The 27,400-nt window shown below is 37.6% G+C and overlaps 1 protein-coding gene across 2 annotated transcripts in view; it reads left to right on the plus strand.

Annotated features, from left to right (window-relative positions):
• LOC131064465 (glutamate receptor 3.3) overlaps positions 1 to 24,168 on the plus strand; it is a 134,121-nt gene extending 109,953 nt beyond the window's left edge. The window contains exon 8 of one of the 2 annotated variants that reach the window (XM_057998626.2): positions 23,621 to 24,168. In XM_057998626.2, coding sequence (XP_057854609.2) covers positions 23,621 to 23,890 — 270 coding nt within the window. In that variant the 3' untranslated portion in view covers positions 23,891 to 24,168. The remainder of the gene's footprint in view (positions 1 to 23,620) is intronic. The other variant, XM_059216655.1, reaches the window with a different exon arrangement.
• Positions 24,169 to 27,400: the final 3,232 nt, after the last annotated feature.

Genomic DNA, 27,400 nt, shown 5'->3' on the forward strand with positions numbered 1-27,400 from the left:
CATCTCACCAATAGCGATTTGTTCCCTAAATCCGCACTTGTATCCCTCAACTCCCTTTCAACTGCTCTTGTAGAATAATACAGCTCAGGTGAGTCCAGGTCGACTTATGCAAGTATAGGTAATTGAATAAAGTAATGAAATCTTAATAATTAATTTGGTGAAGGCTGTGTCCTAGCAGTTACAATATTAGGTTGGTGTCTAAGTATTAGTTGCATACGTTTTTTGAAAAGTGATGGAAATTTGTGATGCATAGAACAAACACAATGTGTCTATATATATCCGCCACAAGCAAAGTTGGCCTAATAGGGAAAACTGATTCAAAAGGGAAACCGACCCAAAAATACAATTCAGACTCTAAAAAGAAAATTTAATAAAATTAATAATATTTACCATTTATTTATAATTATAATCAAAGAAACAGTACTCGGACTCGACTCGGACTCGGCAAGGTCAAATTGTCTTGGGACTCGGAGTCAAAACTTGGCTGGACTCGGCAAAGTGAAAAACTCAAGAAATTTAAAGATTTTTAAAGATCTAAAACTTGTTTCAGGCACCCTTTATCAAATACACCTTAAAGAGACGATAACATCATCAAATAGAAGCTAATTTGATTACATACACAAGTATGCATCAATCACATAAGCATAAATGCAAATTGTAGCTGAGACACTGAAGAAAATAACAAACATAGATATATAAATATTGTCAAATGTATACAATATTACAAAACTCATGGAATAAAAAATCCATGTCATCATATGATCAAATGTTCCATACAAATACCAAAAGTGAAAACAACTACAAGCCTATGGCTCAGAGGAGCCTACATCCCCCGACCTCGGCCTCCTGCGAAGGCATCTAAGATAGGTCTTGGATGATTCGGCAGCCATAGCCTCTCCCTGTGACACCATTCCGCCCTCACCAACATCAGGAATATTTGTGTCACTGTCTGCCTCTAACTCTGCTGTCTCTGGTCGTGCTCTCTGCTCCTCCTCTGCCATGGCTACAGCCTTAGCCTTTGCATCTCCCTGGTCGACCCAATCAATGTCGTCCTCGCTAAAGACAGGTTCTGTCTCAGTGGCCCACTCGGCTTCAGGATCAACCTCATCTAGAATGATAGGGGTGATGTCAGCCAATGCATTCCTTCTCATTCTGAGGTGGAGGTTGCAGTGAACAAAGACAAGATCGTTCATCTTCTCCACAGATAATCTATTGCGCCTCTTCGAGTGTATGTGCTCAAACATACTCCAATTACGCTCACGACCAAATGTGCTGCATGGTTGGCTCAAAATGCGAATGGCCAATTTCTGAATATTTGGTGTTCTTGGGTAAAAAAAGCTCCACCAATTATCTGAATTTGAAATGAGAAAAAAAATAAAAAAATCAGTCTCACTCTTGACTCTCATTTAACAATATATAATAAAATTAAAATTATGCATTGAATGTATTTTTACCTGGCATCATAGTTGTCCTACTTTCTTTGCAGATAGTACGAGAGAAGTTCTCCCCTTGAGCATTTGAAAACAACTGTATCTCTCGCATAAGTTCGGCCCGAGTACAACCAGCAGGTGCCATCTTCTCCATGACTGAATACAACCCACTAGGAACCTCCTCATCCGCCTTGAAAGTAGGGTTGAAATGGAATGCCAGATTCAAATAATATACTGCTGCATGGATGGGCCTGTGAAGCTGGTTATGCCATCTCCTATCAATGATATCCCAAATGAGACGATACCTGCTCTCATCTCTTGCATAGACGGATTTGATGGCTTCCTTGGTCCTTTCCATGCCCTCATATATGTAGCCCATTATAGGCTTTTCCCCATCCGCAACTCGCAAGAGAACCACCAAGGGCTTAACAAACTGCAAAATTGCAAATATTGTGTAATTTATAAAAATGAGCAAATAAGAGAAAATGATGAATAAATTATAAAACAAACACTTTTTTGGTAGAATTTATAAAAAATTTACCTTCACAATCTCATCACAAGGTGTCCAAAAGCCTCCCTCATCAAAAATGCAGTCTGCCATATCTGTCCCTGCAGGGGTAGTAGCATAGGATGAGGAAGACCACTCCTCACCAACAATCATACGTCTCAAGGCCACCTTACAATGAAGCATGGAGTGTAATGTAATGAAGTTAGTGCCAGGTGATTCTAGGACGAGTTAACTCCCTCTGCTCTGTGTATTGCCTCATAAAAGCTAACACCCATGAATGATTATATATAAATTTGCAAATATTTCTTGCCCTTTCTACACATCTCTTAACCCATGGGAGTTTTCCAATATCCTCCAACATGAGGTCAATGCAATGGACGACACATGGAGTCCAAACTATAGAAGGGTGCCTCTCCATCAGAATTTTACCTGCAACAACATAATTTGCTGCATTGTTAATGACTACTTGCACCATGTTCTCCTCACCCACCTCATGGATTACCTCCTCTATTTTCTCACATAGGAATGTGGCATTTTTGCAGTGTGTGGAGGCATCAATGGACTTGATGAAAATGGTGCCCCCTGAAATAAAAAATAAAGCAAGATTAATGACCATTAAATAAAAGATAAAAGAAATTAATGACTAAATGAAATGAAAATTAATCAATCACCTCCGGAAGAAACAAGAAAATTAAGGAGAGTTCTATTTCTCCTATTCATCCAACCATCAGTGATGATGGTGCAACCTATCCTACTCCATATTTGGGGTTAATCCTCTAATTCCCTCTTTACATCACGCACTAAATCAATCAAAATTGGTCCCCTTAAATCAGATTCAGAAGGGGCTTTGAACCCTGCCCCACATACGGTAAGGGCATCAATCATTTCTTGCCAATAAAGAGACCTATCACAAATAAATTAAATGAGATAAGTTAAGTATGTACTATGTAGTTGTAAGACAAAAAATCAAACAAAGAATCAAACTATAAATATTAAAACAATCAAACAAAAAATGTTCACTTGGCTGCAAAGAATGGAACACTGCAGTAGACCCAAAACCTGCCAACTGCCATTTCAGCGGCATCATGGACCTCCTTGTTCCAACCCATGCCCTTAAGCGACTGTTGGGACCCGGAAGTAGTGCGAGGCTCAAAGAAGGAATCCAACCTAGATTTAAGAATTCTAGGACCAATGCTAACACTCCCACTACCACTGGTAGTGCTAGGAACATGAGCAAAAGCACTAGCAGAAGCAGAAGCAGAAGCGCTAGCACTATGACTGAGTGGGACGATATGGAGGCATGGAAGAAGGCCCTCCAACACAACCTAAACCACTGGCCGCGAAATCATCCTTTTGCTTCTTTGCCATTTCCTTTTTTTGTTCAAGTGCTTCAACTGTCACATAGCACTCACGTGTAGTCTCAGCAGTTGCTCCAGGGCATGTGTCGACATCATGGCCACATACGCCAGCAATATGGTATTTCAATCTATATATGCCTCCATGGAATATTGAGGTCCTTTCTAAGTGGGGGTCTAGAACCAAACATTGTATGATAGTTTTGTGAAAATTGAGGCAAATAAGAAAGTCAAGGTTGCTGGGCTGCAATAAGATTATAAGACATTATTACAAATACAAAAAAAAATTAATATTTGAGAATTTGTGCATTCATTGTACATTTTTTTCAAAAAATCTAAGGTAGGGTTTGTAAATTAAAAAAAAAAGAAATGTAGGGTTTGATCAAAATTTCAAACCCGACTTTTTTTTAAAAGAAATTTACAAACCCTACATACATTAGATTTTGGAAGAAAATGTAAAACTTTCAAATGAAATGAATAGAAAATGAAATTTTTGCTTACATGAAACAAAAAAAACTCAAAAAATCAATCTTACCTCTTACAACAAGCTTGAAATGAGCTGCAAACTCTTCCTTTCCCACTCTTGATGCACCAAATCAAAGTATAATGCAACCCCAATGTGATGAATGGATGAAATCTTAAGCTTCCTCCTTGCTGGTTTTTCTTCAATCAACTCTTGTTTCTCTTCACAACTCACTTTTCTCCTCCTATTTTGCCAAATGAATGAAATGAAGTTCACTTTTAGGGGTATAACAAAATATAACCAAAAAAAATATCATATAAAAACGTTTGAAAACATTTTTTTTTCTCTAACTTTTCCTTATGCCGGCCAAGTCTGGGCATCGGGACTCGCCCAAACTCGGTGAGTCCAGGCGAGTTTGAAGGGAGGTGATTTTTGGCGAGTTTGGGGTCGGGACTCGGCTGAGTCCGAGCCTGCTAAACTCGACGACCACCATTCGGCTCAGGAATCGCCCAAACTCGGTGACCACCATTCGGCTTAGGAATCACCCAAACTTGACGACCACCGTTCGGCTTGGGAATCGCCCAAACTCGGCGATTTTGGGTGATTCCCGTTTCTCTGATTATAATATATTATTTATAAACGAAATAAAATTAACAAAATATTAGGTTCATCATAGTCCTCCTGTCCCTAATTGCTTGTCCTCAAGCACTTTCAGGTTGGATGTTTAAGAATTTCAACCCCTTTCATGTTGCATCTTTGAGGGGAAGTCCTTTCCATTTCACCAAATACTCAGGAATGACCTTATTTCTTAACATCTTCTCCCTCACATCCAACATTGTCTTAGGTTTAATAATCAGTTTCCCTTCATAATCAATTAGAGGTAACTCTTGTGAAGGAGTGACTTGCTGTCCAAGGCCCTTTTAAGGTACGAAACATGAAATGTGTTGTGAATTCTGTTGTTAGCTGGAATATCCAACTCATAAGCTACTCCACCAATTTTCCTATAATGTCCCTTTCTAAGTTTAGGCCTGTTTTAACCATAATTAATCCATCTCAATATACTTATGACTCAAACTAAATTGACTAGGAGACAAAACTATCTTAACATGAATCCAATCAGTGATATTCCACAGTTCAATTAATAAATTGTTCATCTATCATACATCAATAAATTGTTTATCTATCATACATCAGTAAATTATTCATCTATCATACATCCATAAGGAAGAAGAGGATATGAATGTTACCAAAGCGCTTGGAGATCAAATACAATAGGTTTCCTCAAAGTTTACAGATCCAAGCCCTTACCTATCTTGGGTCTATACCCTCCAGGTTTATGGGTTGCTGATCCCCACCCTCTCTTGGGACTTAACCTATCGCTTGGATTTAGACTGCACCTCCTTGGAAACATCTCATTTCCCAAATTCTTAAATACTGACAGTCATAACAGAGAAACATAATTATTTTCTAATATTGAATTAATAATTCAATCTGATTTATAATATCATATTTACTTGTTCATTTAAATTACTATATATATATATATATTCAGATAGTCACCCCTTCTCAGTTGCCCAAGCTCTTCAATAAGAAAGGCAATAGAAAACACATAAGATGGAAGGCACCACCAGTTGGTTGGTTGAAGTTGAATTTCGATGGGGCATGTAGAGGCAATCCGGGGGTTTCTGGATTTGGTGCGGTGGTACATAACAGTGAAGGTAAGTTAATCTTGGGAATTTATGGGGCCATCGGGGAGGCTACAAATAATGACGCTGAAATTCGTGCCCTCATGGAAGGCCTTAAACTATGTGTGACTAATAAAATGTCCAATTTAATCATAGAAGGGGATTCCTTAATTGTAATACAAGGGATAATCAAAGGTGGCTTTCAGAGTAGGAAATTAAACAAATGGATCCCATGCGTATCTCGGCTCCTCAATGATATAGGCTCTTATGAAATTGTTCCCACATATAGAGAGGGAAACCGGGTGGCGGACTGTGTAGCTAATATGGGAATTGACATCCCTCATTGTTCTATCACATTTGATGAATGTTCTGCCACGAATGCAGTCCGGGATCTAATCAAAGCCGATCACGTTTATTAAGGTATCTCCGACAAACTCAGATTTGTTGGCATGCCTTGGTCGACTGATGGGATACTGATGGAATATGGGTTCCTATTTCGAACTTTGCATCCATAAGGACCGATGGAGCTAAAGACATGTGGACCGGAAGTACAGTAGAACTGAAGACACTTCCGACACTTTCAGATTTTTTGGTTTCATGACAGATTCTCTAATCCTCATTGAGGATGGTGCGGACTTGATGAAGTTTCTAGATTTGGCTAGGTTGTTGCTATTTATGGGGTTGCTCTCTATCTGCTACCATACTCGAACTGCCTCCTTCTGAGAGTGATCCGTGCATAAAATGGCCTATTTTGGTAACATATCGTGTGTTAACTGTGAGGAGGATCTGCGTGGACAACTGCAGAATTTGTTCTATATAGTGGATGCTGTGTATGATGCCATGGTGGGATTGGTTGGTGTGGTCCTCAACCACTAGAGGCATTGGTGTGATTCCAAGATCTTCGAGGCTACGTTACTCCCGGTGGTGGATGTTTTGGAGTCATGCGAAATGATGGTTGGGCTACTTGAAGGTTTTGTTAAACCTCTGGTGGCGGATGAAGTGGCTAATTGCATTCTAAGCTTACCTACCGACCGTAGGCTGAGCATCCTTAGGGTCTATTTCCAGTTGGAACTCTACCTGCCCTCGGTCAGCTCGGAAGATGGGTCGACAGAGGAGGATGGGGAGAATTCGGATAATGATAGACACAACTGTGCTATGGAGAGATATCTGGAGACGGCGACAGAGCGTGAAAGAATGAGAATCTTCAGTGAGAATGCTTGGGAGGTTTTCCAATGCGCGGTAAGGAATGGCAACATGGAACCCTTCCGCAGGGTTACCCGCTCTGATGACTGGTGGTTGTCTGACCAATCAACCAACAATGTCATCAACATTGGTGAATTTACATCTGCTATTTTACAAGCCATGCATGGCAATTATTAGTAGGAATCTTGGCATTTGGGATCTTGTAATGCCATTTTTGTATCGGCATTATATATTTTCGATATGTACTCCTTTTATAAGTAATATAGGGCGCTATCCCCATACTTGATAGCACTTACCCAAAAAAAAATAAAATATATATATTCAGATAGTATTATAATATATATTTTACTACAGAGCAGTTCTTATAAAATAGTATAATAATTATATTCATTATACTCTTTCCTATAATTAAATTATTATTAAATTCTGCATAAGAACATCATTGTTCTTTATATATTAAGCACATCACCGTACATACCACCAAGAATAAGGATGTCTGCTGCCGGTCACTTGCTAACAGTTCCAATTCTGATCTGATATGTGCTGAGATTCTATTCATTCAATTAATGTGATAATGCAGAGATTTATTACTTTACTATTATTTTTAGTAGATTATGGCTAGACCCTTTATAATCTTATAGCCTTAATTAGATGTTTATTGCTTTCAGAATGTTAGGGAAATTATGATCAGACCCAGACACTTTATTACTGAGCCTATATTCCTGACAGGTTAAGGTTGATTCAGTATTTTCTTTGTATAAAGAGGTGCTACAGAATTATTATTAATTTAACAGGGTATTTCCCTCATACCTGTGGCCTTTCCATTTGTTGGCTAATAGCAGAGTGATACCTTCAGTTTGTAGGCTGATTGTCTTCCAATATCTGACAGCACACAGCCTTCCTCTTTGCTATCGACTCCTCCTATCGTGCCTTTCTTTCTTACAGATCCCTGAATGTATATATTGGAGTAAGTATGATATATCTTATTACCTTACACTTGCTATTCTTCTTACACACAAACTTCTCATATTCTCTTTATATTTCCAATTTCCTTTTATATTTCTCTCTCTATAAAGAAATACCTCCCTCCTAGAGGTCTAAACATACTCTTCTTTTGACTGCATATAAATCTACATATAATAATCTGCTTGTTCGTACGGCATCCCCCACCCCCTATATTCTTCACCCTCTTTTTAATTATATACCTTATTGCACCTTTTCATGAATGGGGACGACTCTTTAAAAACAAATGTTTGGTGTGTCAACGATTCTTAACAATATAGTTGTTTCTTTTATTATTGATAATGAAGTCACACGTATGCATTAATATATTGGTTGTTTGTCTTAATAATAAAGTTCTTCCATTTAATCGCTTCAAATGTTTTGTGTGTCAATGATTCTTAACAATATAGTTGTTTCTTTTATTATTGATCATGAAGTCACACGTATGCATTAACATATTGGTTGTTTGTCTTAATATTAAAGCACTTCATTTAATCTGCTTGTTCGTACAGCATCCCCACACCCTATATTCTTCACCCTCTTTTTACTTATATACCTTATTGCACCTTTTCATGAATGGGTACGACTCTTTAAAAACAAATGTTTTGTGTGTCAACGATTCTTAACAATATAGTTGTTTCTTTTATAATTGATCATGAAGTCACACGTATGCATTAATATATTGGTTGTTTGTCTTAATAATAAAGCACTTCCATTTAATCGCTTCACCTTAATACTCTTAATCACTGCTCCTTAGTGCTCTTGTCTCAATCATTTGGAGATCAACGCACGTAATAAATATTGGGGACATTGGAGTATTTCAAGAATATTATTATTAATAAATATTAATTAAATAATAATATTTAATAAATAAATAAATTTCAAATAGTTATTCATTGGTAATTATTAATTATTAATAATAATTGTTTCATTTAGGATATATATATAACGATTAAGGAGGGGACATGACATCTCCTTACCATCTTATAGGTCCCATAAAAACGTGGTTTCAGCTTCTCAACTCCACAACCTTTGATAGAGGACTGCCTATAGGGCTGCAACCTCAAAAACACCATATCACTTACCTCAAAGACACTCTCAATTTGGTGCCTATTAGCATATAGCTTTTTCTGATTTTGAGCTTGCTACAGATTTTCTTTGAGGGATTCCAAATCCTCCTCGAAGACACTCTTGGTTTGGTGCCTATTAGCATATAGCTTTTGCTGATTTGCGCTTGCTGCAGATTTTTCTTGAGGGATTCCAAAATATCCTTACTCTGTTGTGCCATATCTTTTGCACTTGGCACTCTACTATCATTAAGAATCAAATCCACAAATGAAGTAGCATCATAACCATAAAGTGCTTCAAAGGGAGTCATACCAATTGACATATGATGAGTTGTGTTGTAGCAATACTCTTTTAGATGCAACCACTTGATCCATGTTGTCTGCTGCCTTGTAATATAGCTCCTTAAATGGCTCTCTATCCATTGGTTCACTATCTCTGTTTGCCCATCAGTTCAGGATGATAGCTAGTGCTTGGTGTCAACTCGGTACCTGTCAAACGAAAGAGCTCTTGCTAAAACAAACCGAGGAATCTTTTGTCCTTGTTAGTTACAATGTTTTTTGATAAACAATGAAGTTTAAAGATTTATCTAAAAAACAGATCTTCAACTTGTGGAGCTTTAAATTATGAAGTTATGGCATGAAAATGTGCATATTTTATTTTTATTGGAATAAGCAAAAATGATACAGAATACAATTAATGAAACTTGCTACATCAGCAAGAAACTGGAAACTACACAAAAAGCTTACTACAACAACAAAAGATGCTAAAACCATCTCTTGACAAACACATTACACAGTACATGCCAGCAAAAGATTTGCTGCAATAAAAAACAGACCAACAACTACACTTACTACAGAAAATACAAACCAACACCAACCCATTCCTGTAGCAGTAGATGGAAGTGATGTAACAACAACTGAGTATAAAGCAGCCCATATCATGGATAATTCTAGCCAAGCTGTTTTTGCTGTCATGGTGAGTTCCTTCCTGCAAACATGTGTTGATTTGGCCTTTGTCCATGGGGAAAGAAAATGTGCATATTTAGTGAGTCTATCAACAACCACATACACACAATCCTTACCTTGAACTTTTTACAGTCCCATGATGAAGTCTGTGGATATACTTCCCCATTTTTGATTTGGAATAGGTAGTGGCTGCAACAAACTAGCTGGGAAGACATGCTCTACTTTGTTCTGTTGACATTCAATACATTCTCTCACATGCTGCAACACATTATTGTTAAGCCCTCTCCATGAGAAATGTTCTTTTTGCTTGTAAGTCTTGTAGAAGCTCGGGTGACCAGTAAGTTGTGTGTTATGACATGCCCTCAAAATTGTCTCCATTGTAGATTCAGGAATGATATACACCCATTCTTTGTAAAGGACGAGTTCATCTACTACTTTGAACTTGTCATCTTGCACTTTCCCTTCCAAAATATCTTTTACAAATGAATTCTTAACATACTCAGCAATTATTAAAGCCTTCCAATCAATAGATACATCAAAAAATATAATAAAGATAGGGGGCTTTGTAGAAAGTGCATCAACCACCACATTGTTATTCCCTTTTACATACTAAATGTCAAAATCATAGGCTTGAATTTTACTTACCTATTTCTATTGCCTATCATTTCAATCCCTTTGGTTGAGGAAGAATTTCAAACTATTATTATTTGTTTTTATCAGAGTTTGTAAATACTGTATCATTCATTTCATTGAAAACATATATTTATAGAATGACATAGGAAACAACCCGTGTAACTTCCAATATCGACGGGTTCAACAAATAATTAACAAATTCCTAAATAAGCTATCAAACAACAATAGACTTAAACAAACTAACCACACAATAACAAACTAACAATAAAGATAGAATGATGGAATATGCCAACGTTCCCCCTTTATTTCATCATTATTTTAAGTACTAATGAGAGAATCTTGAAACGTTTCAAACTTCACGCATGCAAGAGGCTTGGTGAAGATATCAGCATGTTGTTCCTGTGTACTGCAGTATTGGTGTTGAATGTTATTTTGCTGAACATGTTCTCGAATGAATTGATAATCAACTTAAATATGCTTGGTCCGTTCATGAAACACTGGATTACGAACAAGCTTGAGAACACTTTGATTATCACAGTAGAGGACTGTAGGCTGATTTTGTGGTACCCCCAATCTTTCTAGTATGTGATGTAGCCAAACTGCTACACTTGCTTCATGATATTTTGCTTTTGTTGAAGAAGGAACAATTGTAGGTTGCTTCTTACTTCCCCAAGAAATAGGTCCTAATCCTAGGAAGAAAACATATTCAAAAGTGGATTTTCTATCATCAACAGACCTTGCATAACCTACATCTGTATACCCTGTTAAGAAGAATTGATCATTCTTTTTATATTCCAAACCATGATCCATTGTACCATGTATATACCTTAAGATCCTTTTTGCTGCATTCCGATGGGACATTTTTGGTTCTTGCATGAATCTTGATAGATAATTAACAACAAAACTAATGACTGGTCTAGTATAAGTCAGGTAAATCAGGCCTCCAATCATCTGACGATCGAGAGTTGCATCCACCCGAGAAGATGTATTAGATGTAAATAACTGTAAACTTGATTCCATAGGTGTAGACATGGGTCTGGAATTGTTGGTTGAAAATTTTGTACACTTGAGGAAATATACAAAATTGTGGTTTCAACCACAGTGTGTGAGTAAAACTCTCCTAATTAAGGGAAGGCTCCCCCTATCTATCTACAACTTAAAAATAAAATGGGATGGGACAACAGTCTTTCTTCTTCTTTCAAGAAAGCCAATATCCTTTTCTTTTCACAGAAAAGTGATAGCAATTTAATATAAAACAACCGTAACAACTTTTTGAAATGAAATGAGAGAAAAGAAATGAAGTTTCCTGAAAGCTCAAAGACTTCTGTCACTTCCTTTGGGACGAGACAACAATATCAAGCTCAAAGTCTTGATTATGTGAAGTCCTATCTACCCTTTTCTATACTAACGCTATCAAGAACAAATTATAACTGCTCAAAGACTGAAATATCTTATTCTTTTCTACATAAAACAGAAGGAAGTAGTATGAGCTCAAAGACTCACAACTATTTCTCACAAAATCTGCTTCTAAACTCTCTTAAGAATAATTGCAAACACAAAGTCTTACAGCTCCTCTCAAAAGAATATTTATTCTAATTTATATTAACCTCAAATACTTGTAGCACAAAGACTGCAAATCAAATTCGATTAAGCTCTTGAAGAAACACTTGCAAGAAAGATAAAATAGAACACAAACTCAAGAATGTAGCACAAAGACTCAATGCTTGAGCAATTTTCCTTCTATTTCTTTCAATTATTGAATTCACACATGAAAGCTCAAAGACTTCTTTGCTGTAAATTTGGCAGAGTTTTTGCTTTCTTTTTAAAAGATAAAGATTACAATAGACCTCTCAAGTATTTATAGAAGAGGAGTCTTGAGAAAAAGGTGGGAGGATCCTAACTAACTTGAGAGATTCTCTCAACCACCAAGACTTATTCAAAAACTAACTATGACTTATTCCAACTACAGTCCTAACTGAACACAACTTGTAGTTGCCTTACATGTAATTACAAAAGTGCAAGTAAAGACTTGACTTGCAATTTACAAAAGGTTTTTACATGTAACTTGTCAAAAGAAAAACTACAACTAAGTGTTGAAAAACGCTTAAGCTGTAGCATGTGAAGACATGAATTCTTCGAACTTCTGGATGATGATTCGTAGCTCAGCAGGATTCGGTTCGTGGGTGTTCTTGGCAACAACTATGGTCTTCACAATGGCATCATGGCATCGAAGAAGCATAGAGTTGTTCTTCTCCAAAGTGGACTGGATTTCATGCAAAGAGATTTGATGTTTCACCAAAACTTGAATTGAGGCAGCTGAAAATTGTTCGCTTCTCCACTCATTATGAATCTCTCCATCTGTAAATCTGCAAGCACTTCTTCTTCTGGTATCAATTCTCCATTTTGACTCATGATGTTGCAAGAGGCCTTCTCACAGTGGGAAACAACACCTTGGAATATTTCAACCCACAATCTCATTGCATCATCAATCTCCTCAATGAGGGATTTGAGGACAAGGGCTTTATTCTCTAGAAGTTCTTCAAATTCCAAGTACATGATCTTGGAAGGAATAATGGCATGCTCCTGAAGAACACTCAACTGTTTTTGGGGCATTGTGCGCCAAATTATCAAACTACCTTCAACCCTTTCCAAATTCTGTTTGAAAGTCGTGGAGGTGATTCAATTTTTCTTCAATGGTCTCCAACTTAGACATCATTTGGAAAATGTCTTTCAGCACTTGTGCACACAGATTATGAAGTTGATCCACCCAAGAATCCAACGCTTGTACTTTTTGAGCAGCTCTTTCAACTCCCAGAATTGATTCTTGGGAACCGGAAGAACTTGTAGGATTACTCCCTTCACCAATAGGTTTTGTGATTTTATGAACAACTGCAACAAGTTGCCTATTCTCGTTTTCTAGCTTGTCTTTCTTTGCTAGAAGTTCATCATACCGCTGAACTAGTGAGGCTATGGATTGTTGGGCATCATGTTTGACCACTTCATGCGTTTGTTTACCCAATTTTATCCTTGTAACCCTGTAATCAGCAGCTTGCATTTCCTCACGTGGCTTATCCGCAAGGGGTTCAACAATTTTTGCCACTTTCATCTTATTGCTGTCAACAGTTACTCTTGAGATTGTCTTAGCCTTTTTAGCAACCTTGGGCCTAGACTGCTTGAGTTGCTGATAATCAAAGACATCAGGAGAGATTTCTTGCTTGGGATAAAAGAACTAAGCAATGGAGGTAAAACGACTAGTTCTCCTCTAGTAGCTGCTGGAGGCGAAGGAGAAGCAATTTATGTTTGAATTGCCGTGGTCACCCTGGGAGGAGTATCTATTTGGATGGGGACCATGGTTTTCTTAGTAACCAAAGGGCATGAAGATTGCCTCATAAATTCTTCAAAGCCAGAAGTAGAGGTATCAATCTCTGACAAATGGATACATGCAGGAGTATCCTCAGGAATTTCTAGCAAACTCTCTTGTTGATGATCAAGAGGCGGCTCAACTGCTGAAATAGGAATGACATTCTGAGGAGACTCTTCCACTAATATGTCAGGAGGAGAAAGAGGCATCTCCATGGAAACCGAGGAAGGAATCTCATGAGGTGAGTCCAAAGCTAGAGACTTAGGAGCATCATCTGATTGCTGTCCTTCTTCTAGATTATCAGGATCGATCACATGAACCTGAAGCCGGGACTTTTCCTTTCCACGAATTGTTGCCTCCTCAGGAGGAAGCACTATTGCCCGACTAACCCGCAATTTGATCCTGGTGCCTGAAGATGATGCACCTTCCTTGTTGTCAATCTAAATCTCAGACTTACGTCCAAGAGGCCTCGTAGAGTCATCTTCTTTCCCAACCTTGATCTTGATGAGTCTAACACCATTACCTTTGAGCCAAGTGTTGGTGTTAGCCAAGATAAGCTGAAATCTTTCAAGAATGGATGTGCATTCTTTATGCAACCATTGGATTAAAGGAAGTGGGGCTTCCTCAACCCTTCGTGAGACATAGTCTGGATTGAACACATTACCATCATCAATCATTCCTTGCGGAATGTCCACTAGGTTCAGATCAATAACCTACTCAACAGTAAGCCTGCAGTAGTCCATCTTGAGAACCTCCATTTTTGTACGAAGATCGACCCAGATATCCTCAATACGATGCACGTGCACGAAGGACTTTTTGATCTTTTCCTTCATACCCCGGTAATCAAAATCTGCCCTGGACTTAAACTTTTTGAGTTTAATCTCTTGCATCTCAGTCTCCATAGCTTTGGCTTTGACGGATGCAACAAGAGAATACCGGCCAATTTTCAATGGGTTTGTTGTAGAAATCCCCATTTCGACCTATGTCTGACAGATTAATGAGCGTGCACAACCATGATCTGTCTTCCCAACCCCATAAGAATGATCTTATCGGTCGGGTATCTTGGGAGCATGTATGGCTGCCCACTGTAGCATCCGACTCACATAATTGAAAGTTGGGAATTGAAGAAACAAGCACCCATACTCATTGACTCTTTCCCATGTTTCATCTGACACCCTTCTATTCTTTAGAGTCTTGTCAATCTGGCACATGAAGTAACCAAAGAATACATCTTGAACTCTTCTGAAATGTAATCTGCTAGGTCTCAAAGGCAGTTGATCATAATATTCCCACACCGGTATAAGCGAGTGATCACCCTTGGTAGAAAGACTAAGGAAATGTCTGAGTGACGCTGCCAAATACATTAAGTATGAATTCATGTAGAAAGTCATGGTAGTAGGGACTGCTGCAAGTTGCTCACACAAAGCATCACTGATAATCTCTCCCCATGATATGTGATGGGATTGCCTTATGAACATGGTAAACTGATACATCTAGGGCTCAAAAACATTAGAGTGTTCAAGACCCATCATCCTGCTAAGGAGAGTAATGATGTCTCCAATTTCCCACTTAAAGTCACAACGGTACAACTTAGCCCATCTTGTGAAGGCAGCTCATGGCTCATGAATCCATCTATTAATATGATATTTGCAGTCTTTTTCTCTCTTGACATAGTATTCGGCTGCACTATCCTTTGAAATTTCCATATAAACAGGTGCTGGTGGTATTTTGAAGACTTTCTCAATAGTATCCGCATCAAGGCGGATTATTGCGTCACCATCATCATTTCTAATGGTTCTCGTCTTCTTGTCAAAGTGATGGGCGCAAGCGAGAACGAATTCAGGCTCTAGGGCAGCCACTGGAAAAGAAGATACATGGTGGATGTGGCTGTGCAACAACCGCTGCATATTACTATCTTGTGGATCCTCCACACTCTTGATGAATTCTGACATGTCCACATGCCCTATCTCCGTGTCCTTAATGTGATCCAAAGGAGAGGAAACTTGCGAAGGTGAAACTTCATTCTGGTACTTGTCATATTTATACTTCATCTTCTTCGAAATAGGAGAGGATGATAAATCTGACATTGAAGGATAACTTGGTATACTGCGATGAAGACTTAAAAGTGTTAAGGCAACATCATAATCAACTGCAACTAACATTTTTCCTTCTTCAAATGGGAAGAACTCCAACCCTTGCGCTTCATGACTTTGTGAGAGAAAGATGGGAAATAAATGGGAATGCTTGAAATTTGACTTTGACCAATTTCGGATCTTGGGGAAAGTTTTACAAGCATACAAGTTTGGAAGAACGAACATGCAATCGGATTTTTAAAACCCGAATGCAAGTATATTTGTAAAATGGAAAATGGAGAAATGAGTGAAAAATGAGATTTAGACTTGTGGGAAATGACGTGAACGGAAAGTATGGATATAGGCAATATGAATGGATAAAAATGGGAAGGTTTTGAAAATGGGAAGAACTTTCAACATGCAATCCGATTCTAAAAACCCGATTTTTAGGGCAAAATCAATATATACACAAATTTACAACTAGAATGGAAAAACAAGAAAACAAGAAAATGAAACAAGAAGAAAAGAAATCATCTTGCTTCAATCCGAAATGCTTCTTCAAAAGATGAATAATCTTTGATTGAAGAAGACAGCCCCTTAAGTAAGCAATAAACAAACTTGAAAACCCTTGCCACATTTTTGAAAAACATCTTCAGCAGCAAAAACGTGGCACAAAATCCAAGTAAATAGGGCCAAATTGCTATGGAGAAACCACGTTTAAGAGTCCCAAAGCCAAACGCCCAAGGGTGAAGTGAAATCGTGGCACCAAAACCCCATGACGTGGCTTGGAAGAATCACATGGAAAACGGTTTTGAAGAAGTAAAACATAGAAAATGAAGGGTAAACCGTTTACCAAATCAAATGCAACGTGTTTCTAATCTCACAAAAATCGCCTCCTTGATCTATGAATCTCTCCACAAAAATAGGGAAGAATTTGTGGCAAAATCGTTTTAGGAGAGGGAAATCGGGTTCTTGGGAGTGAATGACAAGTTTCATTTAACATGTAATAGTGAAAATCGGGTTTTGAAGTTCATATTACATGTTTAAAATTTCACTTTTCTCTTCACAAGGCAAAATTGGGTTTTTGAGACCTAATAGCAAGTTTAAAATGCCTTCATTTTCTCTTTATGGAGCAAATCGGGTTTTTAATACTCAGTTGCAAGTTTAAAATGTCACTTTTCTCCATTCTAAGCAAAATCGGTTTTTGAGAGAGATATACAAGTTATAATAACTTGTAAAGGGGAAAATAAAATCCCTTCAACAAGTTTTAATAACTTAACACATGTAATAGGGGAAAAATATCCCCATTACAAGTAAAAACACTAAAATAGGATTTTTATAAAAGAATTACAAGTGACTTTTTAAATATGCAATTTAAAATTAACTTGTAACTTATCCAAAAAACCCTATTATGACTTAAAAAACCAAAAAGCATCAAGGGGGAAATAAAAAGTAAGTTACAAGTTCTTTTTTCATAAAGTGCACTTGTAATTAGCTAAACATTTCCCTACAAAGACTAAAACAAAGGAAATCATTAAAACTTGCAATTTAAGGAAAATTTCCTACCTGCAGTTAGGGAGAAAAAACCCGAAATTGAAGGAAAGACATAGCAAACGAACCCAGAATGCGATGAAATTTGAAACGTGGTTCGAGGATGGACTGAGGATTAAGCCAGTCCAAGGGTGAAGGAAATTTTTTGCCTCGGGAAGCATGCCGTAGAGTAAAATTTTCATTTTTTGACAATTTTTTTATGTAATGGTCCTTCATTTTTGAAAACAAAAATGAGGACAATAGAAATCCATCATTCTGAAATTCTCAAGCAGTGTCTTGACATATTTTCTCTGTGACACAAAGATATGGTGATTTGTTTGCCATACCTCTAAGCCTAAACAATAGTGTAGTCGCTCGAGATCTGTCATATCAAAAGCCTTCTTGAGATCATTCTTGGTTGCTTCAACCATTTCTTCTGAGCTTCTTGTGATAACCAAGTCAAGAACATATACATTAATGATTATAATATCCCCCCCTTGATCCTAGAGGTAGAGATTTGGATCTTATGAATGTCTAGTGAAACTATGTTGTAGCACATTTTCATCAATTTTAATATAGCAGGCTCTAAGAGCCTATTTGAGACCATATAGGGATTTATCAAGTTTGCATACCTTTTCTTCTTTATCAGGTGCAATATATCCCTCTGGTTGGGTCATCTAAACCTCTTCCTTAAGGTCTCCATTAAGAAATGCACTTTTTACATCCATTTGATACAATTTCCATCCAATTGAGCAGCTAAAGCAAAAATCATTCTAGTGGTTTTAATTTTTGCGGTGGGAACAAATGTTTCCTCATAGTCTATCCCTTCTTTCTGGGCATAACCCTTCGCTACAAGTCTAGCCTTCTGTTTATCTATACTACCATCTTTATGCTTAGTTTTAAAAGATTAAAATCCATTTACAACCAATTTCTTTCTTACCAGGTGGTAGATCAACAAGTTCCTAAGTGTTGTTTTTCATCAGAGATTGATACTCTGCATCCATAGCCTCTTTCCAAGGCTTTGATTCTAGTGCTTCTTGAACATTAGATGGCTCAAAATTTTCAACAATTGAAGTCATTGGTGCAAAGTTTACCTCATTGCGAGCCATATTGTGAGTCCTCAGACCTGAAGTGGAAGTGTCTGGAACTCCATTTAGCTTTGCACGTTGAATGGTACTAGTGTACCACTTTGGTAAAGGTTTTGTGACATTGCGGGGTGTTGATTGATTATCAATGTTCCCATCATTTTTACCATCCATGTTGAACATGGGAGCACTATCTGTAGCAGCTGATGAAGTGGGAGGAGAACTTGACTCACACTTCTCATAAAAAATTACATCCCTACTAATGTAAATCTTCTTTGTGTTGGGATCCATGAGGCAATATGCCTTGGATTCATTACTATATCCAAGAAGAATACATTGCATTGACTTTTCATCAAGCTTCTTCTTTTTTTGTTTAGGAATATGCATATAGGTAGTGCATCCAAAAACACAAAGATGTGAGATAGAAGGCTTTACCCTTGTCCATGCTTCTTTTGGAGTAATGCCATTAAGAGCTTTGGTTGATTCAAAAGATAAATTGCTATGTGAACAACTTCAGCCCAATATGCATGCTCTAGTTGAGAATCTTTCAACATACTTCAGACCATCTCCACAATGATGCGACCATTCTGCAACACCATTTTGTTGAGGTGTGTATGCTGTAGTCAGTTGACACCGGATCCCATTTTCCTTCAGATTTGTGGAGAATTCTATGCTAGTGTATTCCCCCCCTTGATTTGAGAAGAGGGCACAAATACAGTGATTCATATCTTTCTCCACCTTAGTGCAAAACTCTTTGAAATAGGAAAGAGCTTCATCTTTATGCTGCAAGCAATATAACCACATTTTCCTTGTATGATCATCAACAAAAAGCTGAAAGTACCTGTATCCATTGTGACTAGGTGGCATGGGACCGCACAGATTGGTATGGACTAGTTGCAAAGGTTGGCTTGCACAATGCTTACTGGGATAGAAGGGTGCTCTGTGTTGTTTTCTAGCAATACAACTAGAACAAACAACATCGGCTTCTCAAGTGACAAAAGCCCTTTCACCATGCTTTTCTGACTGAGTTTTAGCAAGTAACTAGTGCTTAAATGACCAAATCTACGATGCCAAAGTGGAGAAAGATCATTTTCCTTAGCCACTAAGGCTTGTTTATTAGCAGTTCTATCAGGCCTAAACATTTTGCCAACCTCAGTAGCACTAGCAACAATCTTTTCATTTTTAGACTTATCTTTGATAAGACAAATCTTTTTATAATGATTGCTATCAAACTCAATCCTAAGGTTGTGGTCAAGAAATTGATTAATAGAAAGGAGATTTTTGGTAAGTCCTGGCACATACAAGACATTAGTAAGCCTACAACAATTGATGCCAAACTTCAAAGAGATGTCACCAATGTCTTTGATTTCATGGGTGGTATCATCTCCAAGAGTGATTGTACCATGATGGGGTTTCAATGTGAGAAACCACTACTTCTTTCCAGTCATGTGCTTTGTAGCACCAGAGTCCACATACCATATTGAGGTTGATTGTGAACCATCTTCTGAACTGTGGGTTGACAACACATATTCCTCATATGGAGAATCTTCTGCTTCAACAACATTGCTTTGTTGTTTTTGCTTGTTCTTCTGCTCCCATTGTGGTTTGCCACTTGAAAATGGCTTCTTTTGATCTGATTTGTTGGATGATCCTTTGTTGAAGGAGTTGTACCAACAATTTTTCACATCATGTCCAACTTGTTCACATATTGGACATTTCTTTTGAGGTATGGATGAAATACCAGATTTGGGAGGCCCATTTGGCTGCTTCATAGGCTTCTTGCCTTTATGTCGTGTGGTCTTTGCATGATCAACTTGATCATGTTCTTGGCTTATAGACTCTTCTTTCTGGAGAAGATTCACCAGCTTCTCAAAAGTGGGTGTTGTCTCAATGACATTCAAAGTCGTCACAAAGACTTTATATTTGGGAGGCAATGCCCGTAGAACAATAGGTACCAAAAATGCATCCTCAGTCTTTTCTCCCAATGCTTGTAGGGAAGCTCTCAACTCTACAATCCTTTTGAGAAAGGATTCTAACTGTTTTCCATTCTTCATCTTTAGGCTATGTAGCCGACTTTGCAAATTGAGGATCTGATTTTGATTCTTTGCCTCATACACCATCTTGAGTTTGTCCCACACATCTTTGGCTGTGGACGAACCGCGGATAAAGGGCTGAACATCATCAGACACACTAAACAAAATGATCAATTTTGCCTTTCTGTCGGCTTGATCAAATTTCTTCTGCTCATCAGCATCTGTCTTATGTCGGGTTGTGGTTCCACTGACCACATCCCAAACTTCCTCAAACTTGAATTGAGTTTTGAGTTTGGTTTTCCATGCAGAATAGTGCGCACTAGCTGAGAGTCTAGAAGCAAATTTTTTTGGGAACTTCCTGCCATTGTGGTCGAGAAAGAAGAAAAAACAACAGCCTCGTGGAAGAATTGAAAATACACTAGTTTGTTTAAAGAATAGGCTTACAATTTGATTTTTATTTTGTTTTTCAAAGTTCCTAAATCCAATAATATGCTTGGCAAAGTAGCATAATGACCCTATGCGGAAAGATAGAAAAATGTAACTATTGCTAGTAACAAATGTGAATGCATGCTATCATACCATGGTGTAAATCCTGTGGACCTATTGTATTCTCATACATTTGACAGACTCTAGAAGGGAATCTAAGAAATAAGCCACAAAATCTAGACAAAAAGAAATAATATTACAGATCTGTCCTCCAACACAGCCAAGCTGAAGAGGCCCGCCATTGCAGTTGAAAAGAGCCACCACTGCATTCTTTCGTGCAAGCATGCTGCCAGAGATACCACACCCGCTGATTGTAACAAAGTATTCAACCACAACACACCCAATCACCATGATAGTAGTTACTAGCAATCAATGAATCTACTGATACTTGCAAATTTTATCGAACCTGGCACTTCTTTATCTTAGAAGTTATTGCTATCAGAGAATTTTTTGAGAAATTCCGAGTCTCCACGGTTATCAATGACACCTATCTTTAAAGTTATCTGCTCTTCTATGGTCGGGTCGGAGCATGAGAGTGGCCAAAGCAATGCCGATTCAGGTGAGGCAGCTGATCCATGAAGCAGCGAATGAGTGCCATATTGGCACCATGAAAGAAGCAAAATACCCACCAGTTGGCACAGTTGACACCCTTGCAGACAGTCCAATATGACATCAATGAGCTCGGCGCCCTCACTAGTGTAGTGACCCTTGGCCCAGTTGCTTCTAGCACTGGACTGGCTGAAAATATTCAACAACCTGTTAATCATTGGATCGAAGGTCAATTGGAACAAGAAACAAGTCCTCCCATCTATATTATCCACAATCTGTTCATTGTCTGGGCTCTGCAATAAACAAACTCCCACAGACCGATTAGCAATGAATCACCAATCCGACCTATCAAAATGCACCACTGATATGCAAGAGGCAATTCATCAATCAACAACGGCCTAGTGCGCCAAACAAGCACTAGGTAATAAATCCGGCAAAAAGATTCAACCAATGACATTGGCAAACAAGCCATTCAATCACAGCCAACAAAGATGACTTTCTGTCGCCTCACTATCCCTACGCCTGCACTCTGATACCATATCTCTCATAGACTCTTTCATGCTATTCTGAAATTCTTTGGTTTCTTTGACAATTCTTGAGCATTAACATCCTCCTTATCACCCATGGCTGTTCCCTTCTTTTTCTCACGGAGCTGGTAATGCTGTACCTGCTCACTCATCAGTCACCCTCAGGATGGCAGGATGCCAACCTCTAATATCACTGGAATATACCAGCTTATGAACCAATTAACAGAGTCTTCAGATTGAAGAAGTATGTGTAAAGTCAGATTCAAAGACTCAGATCATAACCATCTCAGGAACATTACTTAGATCATTAATAAACAGGAGACATTCAACACTTCAAAACAATATTACCTTTTCAGTTCTTTATCAATCATGCACTCTATTCACTATTAGGGGTTCATAACATATAATCTGAATGCATTCAAACACCTTTTATTCGCTCAACAACCTCTCATGATAACAGACTACTAGTATTAGCAATAACTCAGATATGATCTACCTTGGCAAGACGCATTCTGGATCCTCTACAAACATTGCCCTTGCTTAGCAGGAATGATTTGATGATGGACTGATTGGGGTGCTTGTGCTTAGAGGTGCAAACACAAGCTACTTTTTTGAGCCTCCATTAGTGATCACGATCTGTCCCTGAATCTGTATGCACCCTCAACTGCTTCAGATTTTGGCTCCAAACTGATATGGATGTCCAAGTTTGTATGTTGTGCGGCCCCTTCCTTGATTGCTAGAGCTGCCTTTGTTCTGTTGGAGACAAAAGAAAAGAAATCGCATCTCACCAACAGTGACTTGTTCCCTGAATCTGCACCTGAATCCCTTGACTCCCTTTGGGTTGCTCCTGTAGCGTAACACGTCTCAGGCAAGTCCAGGTCGACTTATGCAAGTATAGGTAACTGAGTAAAGTAATGAAAGCTTGGGCTATGTCCTACCAGTTACAATACTGAGGTTGGCATCTGAGTATTAGCTGTATACATTTTATGCTAAAGACAATGGAAATCTGTGATGCCTGGAAAAAAAAAGCATGTCTATATATATCTGCCACAAGCAAAGTCGGCCTAACAGGGGACACCAACTCAAAAAGACAAGCCGGCCTCTAATAGCGAATTTGTTAAAATTAATAAATATTTAGCATTTATTTATAATTTTAATTTATTATTTATTTAGTTTATTTAATTAGGAACTTAATATTAGGTTCATCACATCCTATCCTCAATTAGGCAAGCTGGTGAGGCCAGGATTTCTGAAGTTCTCCTTTATCGTCTACTGTTAAAGCTATTTTTTTGTCAAGTGGGGGATTTAAAATTATTATTTAACTGGGGTAAATAAATGAAATGAATTCCTTATAAGTTAATAGAGGCATTTTGGTTCCAAAAGGGAAAACATAGTTAACTTTTAAGCATAATTTGCAACACACCAACTGTATGATGTGAATTCTGTAAATTTATTCCTACACTATAGTTCTTTCATCGTTTATATTTTGTGTATTTGAAACATCAGATATCCTATTCCTTGGTATTAGAGTGTACTAATTTGGACATTTGTCTTGGGACAATATTGCTAAAGTCCCGTCATGAAAGTTATTATTAGTTTATCAATATATTTTGTTAGGTTTAGAATATCAATCATAAATAAAATCTTGTGTTTGTATCGTTGCAGGCATTTCAAAAGGGATCAAAGTTAACTGTGGATGTTTCTTCTGCAATCTTGGGGTTGGAAGAAAATGGAGAACTACAACGAATTCATGAAAAGTGGTTTGGTTCTTCCCCTTGTGATTCTACATATTCCACAGAATCAAATCAGCTTGGATTGGACTCCTTTTGGGGTCTCTTTCTAGTTACTGGATTGGTATCTGTCACTTCTGTAATCTATTATTTTAAATCTCATTTATTTTCCTTAATGAAAAAAACTGTTAGATGTGATCGTTAAATGACCAGCCTCAGTATATGACATTATTCTGAGAAATTTATAATCGTAATTAATTCTTTAAGGTGACCAGCAATGAATGTTATACCATATCTAAGATGCATACAATTAAATTTTTAGAATAGATTGACCCAAGCGGCAACTATTGTGCATACTTAGAAATGCTTTCAATGAAGACTTCAGTTGAAATTTACTATGGCTTTTTCCCTACCCAATTTTGAAGGTAGTAAAGCTGCTATGCTACGTTATTAGGCTTTTAGTATTATATTTCAGCCCTAGTTTTTCTTGCGTCCATTTTAATAAATTAGATATGTAAAATATATTACACTTTGCTTATTTATAGTTTTAAGCTGCTTATTGAATTACTTTAGAGATGTTCGACTTTTACTTCCTTAACATTTACTCATTCTGGTTGAGTATGAATCGTACACCCCTTGCTTAAGCAACGATCTCTTATTTAAGATAGATTTGCATCCACTAATACATTTCTCTTTAGCACTGTTTTTCTGATTTGTATTGCATTTGTAATCTCCAATACCAGAAACTAACTGCGTCTGGTTTAATTTTGTGTTATTCTTAATCATAATCCGTCTGTTCTCTGCTGTCAAAATGTCCAACCCTCCCATCCAGGGGTGCGTATCTCAGTAACACACACACTGCTTGCCACAACGATTGTCATTTTTTCCCTCTCTCCTCTTAAACTCAATTAATAGGGAAAACATTGGTTTCCACCACTAACCGAGCTCCCCACTACCAAAGTTTTTTTGGCCATTTCAATGATATCTTTGAAGACTTCCTTTGGGTTAGAGTGCAATGGAATTAACATAGGGATGCAATGACTCAGTAGTTAGCAAACATAAATGCAGGAGAAAGGTACATTCAGGAACATTTTACAAATTTGCAGACCCAGTGACTTAATTTTGTGTATGTGGGAGGAACACTGGCAAATTCACTATAATATCGTAAAGATACAACAAATAAGTTACAAAGCCAAATAACTTACCAACTGGACTGCTTAATGAATTTCTTCCTTTTGTAGCATTTGTGTTTCCTTTAGAATTCTTAATAGTTAAAACGTTTTATGTAAATTAAAATACATAATAATTTTTTTCAAATATGCACTTGTTTTATCGATAAAGTGGGAAAGAAAGGTCCCAGTCACTCCCAAAATTGAAGAGTTCAAGAACAGCAAAACAAAACAATTGACATCAAAATAACACACTATCCTGCTGCAAGGAGCAGCACGTAAAGAAAACAAGGAACATCAAAGGAAACAACAGCAAAGAACCTAATTAAACGCGATACAGGTTTTTATATTTTTCCAATCTTTGTTGAGACACAGCACCTTGTCCTCCCAATATGTGTTCCCTTCCAATGTAGCATCCCTCTTATACCTAGTCATAAATTCTACCAGTGATTCACCCTCCTTGAGGGAGTCATCAATAAACTCCCCATCTTTTGTCTGATCAATTATAGGCACCTTTCTCCCTTGGCAGCTAATCCCCGTGGCCTTGCTGATCATAGCTTTAGAGATTGTAAATTGAAGACTGCCCACCACCACTTCTCTTTGGTTCCATGATTGCACAAACTGATTGTTGAGCACCTAGTGGCCATGCATAGCACAAAAGCAAGGGGCTATGCCACCCTACACAAAGATATCCCAAATGGCAACATTCCTTTGAAGTGTGGAATACGATGACAACTCAATTCACAACTTTTGTCTTCCAATGGTGTTCACCAACAAAAACCAGCAATATCTAAGCGGAGTGATAGCAAGAAAATAAAGGAAAATATTTACAATTTGAACGGGTGGATTCAATTTCAGTAAGTTCCGCATCATTGACAAGTACGCATAACAAGATATAATTTGATTCATGTGAGCAAGAAGTTCTCGAGGGAATGAGAGTGTAGGAGGTCAGCATGATGGGAAAAGCTCTCTCACAAACATAGAATCAAATGTTCTCAAAACAATAGTTCCACACATGAAGGATCTTATAGTTAGAGTTCAAAAAATTATGAATCTTTTGGCCTTATGGGGGGGAGTCCAACATGACAAGCCCTATATCTGTTGATTACTGAGGCAATAGGTTGAGGTAGTTGAGGGATACTTGTCTATATTTGTTGATTAGATCAGAAAACTATCTTCTGTGATTTGGAGTACTTCATCGCCTATGGTAAAGAGAAAATTAGAGCCAATACCCATATTGAAACACTCAAGAGGCAGGGAGGTACGAATGAAAGATTGCTTAAGCCACTATACACTCAACACACACCAAAACACAGCCGCAATCAGAAAACTGAAAATATAATAGCAAACTCCATCACTTTGAAGATCAATCTACTCTGAATGAGAAATAGGCTCTCTCACAGCTAGGTGCTATATCTCAAGCATGAAACTAGTACAAGCTAGGAAGCACACAACTTCGACACAATTTTGGCAGCACTTCGTTATGAAAATGTTCAAAGATCCAAATGAGAGACCAAGCTCTCATATTTATAGATTCTGAGACCCCAAATTCACCTCCAAATGACATCCAAATTACAACTTCTTCATTTGCATCTCATTTCCCACTCCCTCATGTGTTTGGCATCCAACTCTTAGGAAAAAAGTTTGAAAATTTTCCTTGGCGTATGACTTGCAACTTAAAACATAATAAACTCATGAAATATGCCTCCTTTTCTCACGCCACTGACTTCGGGAAAATATAAATATTTTAGGTGTAAAGTGTTGTCCTCAATTTTTGATTTCAAAAATTGGACTATCACAAGGAAATTTTTATTAAAAAATGAAATTTTTTACTCTATGGCATGCTTCCCGAGGTAGAAATTCGTCCCATCCTTAGACTGGATCGATTGTTGATCCATCCCCAAGTTACGTTTCGAATTTCGTCGCGTTTCGAGTCCGTTTGCTATGTTTTTGCTTCAATGTAGGGGAATTTTTCGATAATTACCAGTAACTGGTAATTTGTTTTTCAAAACCCCCTTGAAGCTTTTGGTCTTGTAGGGGAATTTTTCTCCAATTACAAGTTTTTGGAAACTGGTAAAAAGGGTTTTAAAACCCCCTTTACTAGTAGAATGACTTAAAGTGTTTTGTAAAACTTGTAGATGGGTTTTTAAAACCCCTTTACATGTTTTTATGACTTAAAGTTATTTTTTATTTTTAAATAGAACTTGTAAATGGGATTTTAAAATCCCTTTACATGTTTTAAGTAAAATCACTTGTAAAGGGAATTCTATTTCCCCATTACAAGTAATTTTACTTGTATTTCCATTTCTAAAACCCGAAATTTGCCTTAGAGGCAAAAATATGAACATTTTTAAAACTTGTATTTCCATTTCTAAAACCCGAAATTTCTCCCATGCCTTTGCAAATTGATTTGGGTTCGAATTTTTTTGGAAAAAAGATAGGGATTCCTTCCAAAGGCGGATTTGCTGCAACTTTGAAGAATTCAAACCCTTGTTCTACGCATCTATCAAACTGATTTTCGCCATTTGTCTTCTTCAACGTTTTTT

This window comes from Cryptomeria japonica, chromosome 2 (assembly GCF_030272615.1).
Source record: "Cryptomeria japonica chromosome 2, Sugi_1.0, whole genome shotgun sequence".
Lineage (NCBI taxonomy): Eukaryota > Viridiplantae > Streptophyta > Pinopsida > Cupressales > Cupressaceae > Cryptomeria > Cryptomeria japonica.